Here is a 10,898-nt window from a genome sequence, read left to right on the forward strand (position 1 = left end):
ACAAACATACACAGTACTTTAAGCACACTGAGATCTCTAGATGTTATATTTCAGAAGAATCAGTTCCTTAAAAGCAATAATAAACACCTGTTACTTCATATGCTTCAGCCAAAATATTCCCAGTAAAATAAATAATCTTTATTTTTGAACAAACACAACTTATAAAACGCTGCCTTGTGATGACAGCAACACCTCTGATAGCCTGCAGAAAACTACCAGTGTGAAAAGTCATTACAGAAGTTCTTTCAGATAAGAAGCTGTCCAAAAGTAGAGTATTTTCTGACAGTTGAATTTTATTTCATGGAACAGAGTGGCTTATAGTGCTATTGACAGATCTGCAGGCACCTTTTAATGTTGAGAAACAGCTAATATAAAAAGGAAGCTTGGTTGCACTTTGCTATGCTTTTACAGACAAGAGAATAACAGAAAATCTGGTAATGCTCTAAATGCTAGAGAACATTGGACATTAATAGCCATGCTTATTTGTACCCATGGCTGAGGATGCTGGCTTTGCTAAAACCAGTTCCTTACTAGCCTCTTTATGGCTGCATGTATCTCACTGTTCCTCAGGCTGTAGATGAAAGGATTGAGCATAGGAGTGACTACTGTATAGAAGATTGATGCCACTCTCAGCCTCAAACCAGAATAGGAAGATGATGGGCGGAGGTAGGTGCCTATCACCGTGCCATAGAACAAAGCCATGGTGGTGAAATGGGCACTGCAAGTGGAGAAAGCTTTGTACTTTTTGGCCTTAGATGGAAGCTTCACCACCTTCAGGACAATGAAGACATAAGAGAAAAGAATGAGAAGCAGAGGCCCAAGGACAATTGCTGTCCCTTCGCTGACAAGAAGCTTATCAACGATGGAGATGTCCGAACAAGTGATTTTCAATAAAGGGTGGACGTCACAGAAAAAATGGGGGATTTCTCGGGAAGCACAGAAGGTAAAATTAGATACCAACAGGATGTATAACAAGGCATGGGAATGAGCCAGGAGCCAGCAGCCAGCAGCTAACAGAAGGCAGCACTTGAAGCTCATGACTCTGGAGTAGTGCAAGGGGTGGCAGATGGCTACATAGCGGTCATATGCCATGGAGGCCAGGAGAAAGTTATCTGTGGCAGCAAAACTCACAAAAAAATACATCTGTGTCAGGCAACCAATATAGGATATTGCTTTTGTTTGGGTCGCTAAGTTGTATAGCAATTTAGGTATTGCAGCCGAACTAAATCCAAGGTCAGCCAGTGACAAGTGACAGAGGAAGAAATACATGGGAGCGTGGAGGAGATTGGTACTGGAGAAGATCAGCAAGATTATCAAGAGGTTTCCTAGGAGACAAAGCAGGTACATACAGAGGAAGAGGGGAAAGAGAACCCCTTGGTGGTCTGGTGAAGAGGAGAAACCCAGGAGGATGAATCCAGCAGAGATGGTTTGATTCTTCTCTTCTGCGTTCATCATGTAGCTCAGGCATTTAGGATCCAATTCTGGTCTGCTTCTCTGCTCTGTATTTCAGCTGGATCCAAAAATACTAAACTAGTTTGAGAGGAAGAAATATATTTACAGCTGTTAAAAATATTCATAGGAATTTCTCTTGTGACCGACATACAGCTTATTTTAATTTGCATTCCAACAACTGAAAAAGCCACTCTCTTCAAATAGGGTCATTAATCTCTGCATAATTCTCTCCTCTTTCACTTTTTCCAAGAAACTGAGAATCTTTTTGATAGGCTAGGGCTAGTTTTGTTTGTTTTCAGATAGATGGTGGAATGTACAATGATAAATTACTTATGAGTGTTAAAATAGGGGAAAGGACAGTAAAAGAAAAAGTTCTGGCAATTGGACTGATCCGTTAAGGGTGTTATTTTAAAAAATGACAAAAGGGCTCCACAATTCCTTTGCCAGTAACCCAGTTTCTTCTTCCTATGAAATGGTAACTACTGTAGTTAAGCTGAAATGGCTTAATTTAGGAGAATACAGCAGACTATCTTCTTCTGTGCAGAACATTTATCCATCTCACCCATTACTGTGTACATTAACAGGCAGGCACCAAACCCATATTTTTCAGGCACACTTTTTTTTGCCTCTGTCAAAGTTTAAAGGCTGCTTTTGTGACATATTATGTGCAAGTTTCCAATAAGCAATAGCCCTTTTAATTATGTCATTTTTCTCTCAGACTGTTTCCCCATTTTGTCTACACTCTGAACAAAGAGATAACAATCCTTTTCCAACTCAAAGTCTCATTCTCCATGCTTCTTTTTCACCAGTACCTCTGTTATACCACCCCATATGTATCTCCTCATTTGCAAAAAGGCGGTTTGCATGGGGATAATAGAACCACAACAATGACAGAGAGAAGAACTATGTAACAGCATTTTTCTATGGTTCATTCAGATGCAATGTGCTGAGAATGCACTGAGTTCAAAGAATGGGATAGCAAGGTGTGCACAGTTATATGTTGTTATATATACAGACACAAAGGAAAGGGGGGAATAAAGCTGAATAAAGCACTAAGAAGATCATATCCTTTGCTCATAATATATCATTGGATACTCTACCATCTCTCTACTGGAACCAGAAGTTTTGGTGTTTTCATTAAAAATGGAACTCTTTCATTATGCCATCGTTCACCGTCTTTGCGGTGTAACCTCTTCCTTCCTGAAGCAGAAGTGCTTTGGCAATGGCATAAATAGAACCCTTATTGTAATTAGATGAAGATAATTCAGCTTCATTGTGCTCCCCAAGGAAAGGAAGTACAAGTTGCAAGGACATTCTTCAGGGAGCTTGTTAATCAAAAATAAAATTTGCAGCAGGAATACTCAACAATCTAAAATTGGCCAGTTGTAGATGCCGAGTATAACTTGTTTAAAAAACCAAATAATACTTTATTGGAATAAACAGTATTTCTCACAATGTGTTGGATCTCCAGAAATCTACTTCCCAGTGGCAAATGTCACTGGTTGCAGTGTGCAGTCTTATGTTATGTTATGTTACAGTAAAGTTATGACCCAGAGTAGACCTTGCTTTTTCTCATTTGATAGGCATGGGTTATCAATATCTATGGCTATATTGCAAAAAGTCTTATGACCTCCTTATGACTCAATTCCCCTTGAAGGCCATTCTCAGGTTGTAACTCAACAGGATTTACTTCCACTTATCTGTTGATCTCTGTTTTATTTCTATTGCATTTTCTGTGTAGAATGATGTTTTATCAGGGAACAAAGAGAATAAGTTGGAAACTACTCCTGGGGACTCTGATGTTCCCTTCCATGTCCAAATTACATGCTGAAATAGGGAGAAAGCTGATAAATAATGTCTCAAATCTGAAAAATCATTACAATTTGGGGGGGAGGATTTGGGGGATACCATCTCTCTTAACTACACAGAAACGTGTTGTAAAATCAATCCTGGCATGAATTCTGGACTCACAACACTTGCACAAAGAGCAGGTGGCAGTCGTTGTTAAGAGAGCCTTTGCACAACTTTGGGTTGTGCACCTGTTACAGTCTTTTCTGGATTAAGAATGTCTGCACCCAGTCGTTCACACCCCAGTCGTCTCACGATTGGACTTTTGTAATGTGCTCTACATGAGGCTACCTTGAAGAGCATTCAGAAGCTATAGCTGGTGCAGAATGTGGCAGCATGGGCAGTTATTGAGGCCCAAAGAATGTCCCATGTAACACCACTACACCATGAGCTACATTTTGCTTCTGAGTGTAATTCAAGGTATTGGTTATCCTCTTTAAAGTCCTTCATGGCATGGGTCCAGTTACTTGAGGGACCAATTTATCTCACTAGAGTTGGTCCACTCCACTTGTTCCAGCAGGGGAGGCATGCTGTGAGCCCCATTGTCCCAAGTATTCTGACTGGCGGGGTCCAGGAGAAGGGCCTTCTCTGTCATTGCACCTGCCCTCTGGAATATCTTGCTCCTTGAGAAAAGGTTGACTCCAACCCTCTCAACCTTCCATAAGAGCCTAACCACCTGACTCTGACAGTTAGCTCAAGACTCCAATGGGAGAGCATCACAATGGAAGTGGTTGGTAGATTAACAACAGATCCCACCTACTAGATTACTCATGATAAGAGCAGTGAAATGTCAATATTTCTCCAGTCTTTTTGTGTCTGCCAATAGCCATCCAGCCACCCTGTGTTGCTTGAGGAAGGGTGGGCCACAGGGTCATCTGAAGGGCTACTGTGAGGAATATTTTAGCTACTTGGGTTATAATAAGTAATGCAGATCCACTCAGAGGTGGACTTCAGCTAGGAAGCTCCAGAAAAAAAAATCTAGGTCTTGCATTGTAATCTGGGATGAGTTTGAATTGAATGCTGGTGAGTCTTCAGGAAGTGGGCAGTATTCTCCAAGCTGTCTACATCTAGGTCCCTTCCAGGTTGTTGAGACCACTCAAGAGGTGTCCTGCAGTTGGGTCCATGCTGTGGAGTTGGCCTGTTTTGGGGATTGAGTAATGTCTTTAGCCTTGAAGGAGGAGGCAATGAGACTGGAACTAACAATTATTTATAATTATTGTCATGTCTTCAACTTTCCATTTAAAAATGGAACCTTCTTTGTTATTGAGAAGATGGCCAGATTCCAGTTACAAAGAAGTTTGGAGGAAGAAAATTATTTGTATCTGTTCCAGTCAGAGTTCAGGGATTTAGTATGGAGTCAGTAATAATTATGCTTGTCAATGACTTTTGATGTTGTTGGGAGGAGATTGTGTTGTTCAATGACCTCTCCTTGATATCTCAGCAGCTTTGGATACTATCAGTCACATGGGGAATGAGAGAATGGGAGCACCATGTCAGATTGGTTCTTCTCTTTCCTTCATGGCAATTTCCAGTTAGTATTGACAGAGGGTTAGAGGCTGCACCCTCAGCCCCTCATATCTCAACTCTGTAATGTTGAAGTGATGTAGTTGATGTCTTGTCTTAATTATTCCAAGATTGAATGGTTGTAGATATTAGGGCCCCTAAATCCTAGGATTCTTTGTCTTTAATCTCTGTCTTTGGAAAGAATTGCACTTCCTCATTCAAATCTGGTGTGAAATCTGAGTGGACACATGGCAAGCAAACACATCTCCACGGAGAATGGATATGATAAACATGTCAAAGACTGAAAAACTGGCAATACACTGATTCTTCAGAAAAGGCTAGTCTTCCTTCCATCTGGACATGGAGAAGATGGGAGAATCTGTGCCTTGAATGGCTACTCTTCCCATGGGTTTCAGTGCTGGAAAATGAAAGGCTCAATCAACAAGCTCATAACCATGGCATAGCCTTTTAAAGGCACTTGGTTCACTAACCTAATCATTTCTAGATATTGCCTATTTAATTATCTTAAAAGTATTGAAGATGTTCAAAAAGATGTTTGAAACTCTGCTAATGAGTTTATCATCACTTCTAAACCAAAGAAAATAACTATATATTTATGAACTTAAAAAGTTGAAATAAATGGCAAAAAGATAAATAAGATTATGATTCAAGAAAGTTATGAATGAATTAAGTATCCAGACAAATTTGGAATATTGAAACTTTTATCTCAAGATTTTGGAAGTAATTATATAAAATTAACAGCTTTTGGGGGGAATCAGAATTATTTTGTCTATTATAGGTTATAACAGAGATTAGAGACTTTATGATTTAAATTATACACTAGAAGGGACTAACATTTTGGGGAAAAGAAGAAGAAAAATCACTGCCTAGAATTGTGATTAGGATTGGGATTTACAAAATTACACCAAAAGAATTATCTGAATAATGTCTTTTAATTGGATTTACAACAGAGGCTTGAAGAAATCTATGCAATGGAATAAAGAATAATGGAAGAGGGATTAAATTTTACAGCAATATTTATTTATTTACTTATTTTATTTGCATTCCACCTCTATAATTTTCACAAATAACTCAAGGCAGTGAATATATCCAACACACCTTCCTACTACTATTTTCCCCATAACAACAACCCTGTGAGGTGAGTTGGGATGAGAGAGAATGACTGATGAACTTTAAAGATTAAAATTTTCAAGTAAGGAATATAAAATTGATTATTTGGTCAAAGTTGAAATAAGGTATGTTTTTATGAGATTCTGCAATGTGTATGGACATTGCTAAAATGGGCAAAGGCTTTCTTTAAAAAAAAACAAGAAATGCAAAAGTATTTGCATTTCTTTTTCAAAAATTTGGTAATGCAACGATCAGTCTCTCCTTTATAATATCCCTTTATCCTCCATCTTTTAGAGCTATTTCTGTTTTTGTTATTTGCTTTGTTTGTTGTATACAGCCCTTTTAGCAGAAAAATAATATGGAGAAGGTAATAAAAATAATTCCAGGGCAAGATCTCCAGTTCAGCAAAAGAATGGAGCTGTCCAGGGTCCTGTAGTTCTAGTCTTTTTGTACAATGCCTGAGGTCAGTAATAAATAGAATCTAATCACTTCATCTGTTGGTATCTCTTTCAGTTGCCTGCAGTTTTTCTGAGATCAGTGTCTTCTCCAGGATTTTTTCTACCCTTTACATTATGTGTCCAAAATGTTCAAGCTTTTGTGCTTGAATTTTACTCCACCACTTACTATTATTTTTATTATTTAATTATTTTTGAAGTCCAAAGTTTTGAAAAATGCCATCAGCGTTAAGAAACATCAGATATAAAGGGCAAGGAGTTTGGGAGGACTACTGCTGAAAAGAGAATTATCCATGTGCATTTCATCCAAACTCTTTCAGGATGTGGGGGAGGCCAGGAGCATTTGCTCTCAATGTGATCATGTAAGATGTGTAAATTCTACCTGACGTTGACACTCCCAGACATACTAGAATATGTACCCGAATATGTAAATATAAAATGCCTTATAAAGGTCATTACATTTCCAAATACAATGAAAAAATTCCCATTTCTGGAAATGTGACAATCTCAATTGTGATGGAGAACACACCAAGGAAGAACTTGACCGTGGATGACCTTCAAAATTAATCTCAAGCATGGTGAATAAGAAGCCAAACAGTTTGGTATGATGAAGTGTTTTAGTAAATTATTTTATTTTATTTCCCAATTAGGCTTCATTTTTCAAACTGATCTGCCAGAAGCATGAAAAGAATTATTTCCTATTTGTTATTTTGCAACTATGCCTGTTTATGGTGCACACTATTAATGTGTGAATATCTGCTCCTTTAGCAAGAATAAAGATGGCTCCAGGTGTTGTAATGACGAGGCAGTCGAGTTGTTTGGTCATGAACAACTGAATCATGATGATCTTTATTGGAGTCTAGTCTTGCATTTATACACATTTTTAATTATCCTCCATCATTGGTTAACTTTTGTTACTGCTTAACTTTTGTTACTGTTTAGCACAGTAATTAATTATCTCTAGTTAAAGTCTAACATATGTTTACTTCCTCTCTCTAATCCTCCTTTAGAAACTTTGTTTACCTGAGTTGCATTTGCTTGGAAACGTTCTTTATCTGAGGTTTGCCATCCAAGATTGGAACATTCCTGCAATTACAACTCTACATCCAGGGGTAGGATTCTACCAGTTCACACCTATTCGCTACAACCGGTTGTTAACATTCTAAGCAGTTCGGAGAACCAGTTGTTAAAAGAAATTACTGGCCTAATCCTGTAAGGAAGGCAGGAAGGAAACATTCTGGTGTTGCTTACAGAAACTGCCCCTCCATTAACCCTTATTACACTTTTGGCAGGACTAGACTTCCTGTCTCTGGAACTTCTCTGGAGTTTTTTTCCCCTCCTTTGCTGGTTCTTTGCTTGTGTGGAGTGACTATTCCAAGTTACAATGGCACTGAAAAAAGTAACTTATGACAATTTTTCACACTTACGACTGTTGCAGCATCCCCACAGTCATGAGAGGCCAGGCGAAGAGATGTGTGCCTCGATGTGATATTGAGTTGGCCATACCCAGCCAATAACATGACCACCAAGCCATGTCCATCCAGTCACATGACCACCAAGCCACTCCCACCACCTAAGCCACACCCACAGAGCCAGTTGTTAAAATTTGAATCCCACCCCTGGATGGCTCCATAAAGATTTAAACAGATCTAACATCAGCAACCTGCAATTGTCTCACTGCATCATTCTCCAGGTGGGGGTATGTAAAAGTCAGGAGCCAGAAAATCACCACATACCATCATTTCCACTTTGCAAGATGAGAATTTTCAAAGCAAATACAAACAGAAAAACTGGCAACTGTAGAGAGAAGGTGCAAAGCCAACCTCTTCACATTTTAAGCAGGCAAGTGAACGAGGAGCCATGACATCTCAGGTCCAGAGGGGAGAATAGACAACAGAATAACAGATAACAGAATAACAGAGTTGGAAGGGACCTTGAGGTCATCTAGTTCAACCACCTGCCGAATTTCTGACAGATGGCAGTCCAGTCAAAGTACACACAAGCCATTTCAAAAGTACTGCAAAGCTCCGCTATTTCTGATTTATCTAAAGTTGTGGCTGAGCTAAAAATAAATTGGCTAAGCTGTCCAGCATAGATATTAGTGTGGGAACAGGACCAAAGATCTGGGTGGAAATATGGCAAATTTACTAATATGGCAAATAAGTGCTTTAAAAAAAGAAAAGAAAAATACACACTTAATCAAATCTTATTTTAAATATTACTCAAACCTTCTTCCCGGGGCTTCAAAATATAACAGTAGCTTATTTCTACACTCATAATGACTTACATGATTAATCCATTTAAATCTAAAAGGGCAATGCTGGGAAAAGGCATAGAAGTACAAACTACTTAAAATAACCCATATTGTACATAAATTATATTAAGGCCATGAAGCTGAACTTTTAGAGTTTCAAGATTTTATAATGGCACACATCTTTGGGAGATTATAACCATTGTGTTATTACTTTACGCGCATGACATAGTAAATAGTGTGGAATGTAATGGAGGTTAAAGAACATCATATATCATTTTATTGGCAGCCCTTGTTTTCCAAACTGGCTCCAGATTTCTTATGAGGCACTCTCACTTCTGCTCCGATTTCCCTCTTCTGCACCCAGATCCTTAGTAATTTCCTCATGGCCACATGAATCCCACTGTTCCTCAGGCTGTATATAAAAGGATTGAGCATGGGGATCACCACAGTGTAGAATATTGAAGCTGTTCTCATCCTAGAACCAGAATAAGTGGAGGACGGGCGGATGTAAGTGCTAATCAGAGTCCCATAGAACAAGGCCACAGTAGTGATGTGTGCAGTGCAAGTGGAGAAGGCTTTGTACTTCCCAGAAGCTGAAGGAACTTTCAACACCTTCAAGATAATCAATATGTAGGAGACAAGGATGAGTATAAGGGGCCCAAGCATGGTTGCAGTACCTTCAATCATGAGCAGTTTTTCTGCAGAAGAGGTATCTGTGCAGGAAAGTTTGAGCAAAGGATGGAGGTCACAGAAGAAATGATGAATCTCCCGGGAGCCACAGAAAGAAAAATTAGCTATTGTAAATACATATAATAAGCCTTGGGAAAAAGAGAGGAGCCAAGAACCAACAGCCAAGATCAGGCAATGCTTGTAGCTCATGATTATAGAATAATGAAGTGGTCGGCAGATAGCCACATAGCGGTCATACGCCATGGAAGCAAGGAGGAAGTTATCGCTGGTGCAAAAGACCACAAAGAAATACATTTGGCTGAGGCATCCACTATAGGATATGGTGTTCTTCTGGGAGACCAAGATTTGCAACATCTTGGGTACAGCATTGGAACTAAAACCCAGGTCAGCCAATGATAGATGACTGAGGAAGAAATACATGGGGGCATGAAAAAGCTCACTATTGAAGAAGATCAGCAGCATGATCAAGAGGTTCCCCAGTACGCTAAGCAAATACATGCAGAGGAAGAAGGGGACGAGGAGTCCCCTGAACTCTGGGGAGCTGGAGAAACCCAGGAGAATGAATCCCGCCAAGTTGGTGTTGTTCTCCTGTTCTGTTTCCATGGCTCATCTGAAAATGAGAATAATCGGGATTATATCATTGCTCCTTCCGTTTCATGAACATAAAACTAAATGATCTCATGGGCTATCATCCCTCACTGGATATTGCTGGAAATGGCACTGACTGTTCAGCATCTCACAACCTGCTGATTCCAAGGAGCAGGACATTAACAATTTGAGTTCCTTTTTTGTCTACTGGCTTTTTGTCTATGAGGCTGTAATGTCAGGTTAAATCCTTCTGCTTTTGCTTTCAGGCATGCATGTACTTGCTCTATGACTCTTCTCCTGATATGGTACAGTTAGTAAGGTACTGGGTTTTGCCCACCCTTATCACTGACCTCTTTAAATCTCAGTTACATCACTAACATCATTCAGGTTAGATTCCTGCTAGTCCTGCACAAACACTAGTGCCCTGTAATACAGGTTCTGTAACATTTCTATGTAGAACAGTGAGCTAATGTCCTTTTAATTTAGTCTTTCTATAGGTAACTCGGTCTGAGCCAGGATGATCCTGCTGGAATGGCTGGAGATGGAAAAAAGTTAGTAGAACATTTTTGGAGACAGGCTTGGCATTGAATTCTAAACCTATCACATTCCTATGAGATGACCTTTCATAGATCTCAATGAACGCATGATATGAAATGGAAGAAGTTGTCCATTATTAGGTTCTTAAGGAGGACAACTCTGGCTTGCATGATGACTTTAAAGGAGAACAAGGGCAAATTGGAATCAGGTAGATAACAGAGGATTCAGTCCCCTGAAATAAACTATATATTCCATCAATGGGTTACTAAAATCAATATTCATATTTGGAACTCAATATATGAAGTTAAATATTTCAGTTTTGGTGAATGACCTCTATTTCCCCATATGTCTGATTGATCTAACTCCATATAATATTCTTCACATTTTTAAATGGGGCATTTTCAGTTTCACAGAAAATCAGGTGCAGATTTTGCCCCAAG

At 39.2% G+C, this 10,898-nt stretch overlaps 2 protein-coding genes across 2 annotated transcripts; both read right to left on the reverse strand.

The window, feature by feature from the left end:
- Window positions 1-513: 513 nt before the first annotated feature.
- On the reverse strand, window positions 514-1,455 carry LOC113443330 (olfactory receptor 1L4-like). The gene has a single exon (XM_026711479.2). It carries the CDS (start codon window positions 1,453-1,455, stop codon window positions 514-516), a length of 942 nt encoding a protein of 313 aa, XP_026567264.2.
- A 7,464-nt stretch (window positions 1,456-8,919) lies between these two features.
- On the reverse strand, window positions 8,920-9,936 carry LOC113443424 (olfactory receptor 1L4-like). Its single transcript, XM_026711628.1, has one exon. The coding sequence runs from the start codon at window positions 9,934-9,936 to the stop codon at window positions 8,920-8,922; it is 1,017 nt and encodes a 338-aa protein (XP_026567413.1).
- Between the last annotated feature and the right edge of the window lie 962 nt (window positions 9,937-10,898).

Source organism: Pseudonaja textilis, chromosome 2 (assembly GCF_049901715.1).
Source record: "Pseudonaja textilis isolate UNSWEBS1 chromosome 2, rPseTex1.2, whole genome shotgun sequence".
NCBI classification, from domain to species: Eukaryota; Metazoa; Chordata; class Lepidosauria; order Squamata; family Elapidae; genus Pseudonaja; species Pseudonaja textilis.

Bases quoted from the DNA above. Each gene is read 5' to 3' on its own strand.
- LOC113443330 (XM_026711479.2), bottom strand. From the start codon at position 1,455: ATGATGAACGCAGAAGAGAAGAATCAAACCATCTCTGCTGGATTCATC.
- LOC113443424 (XM_026711628.1), bottom strand. From the start codon at position 9,936: ATGGAAACAGAACAGGAGAACAACACCAACTTGGCGGGATTCATTCTC.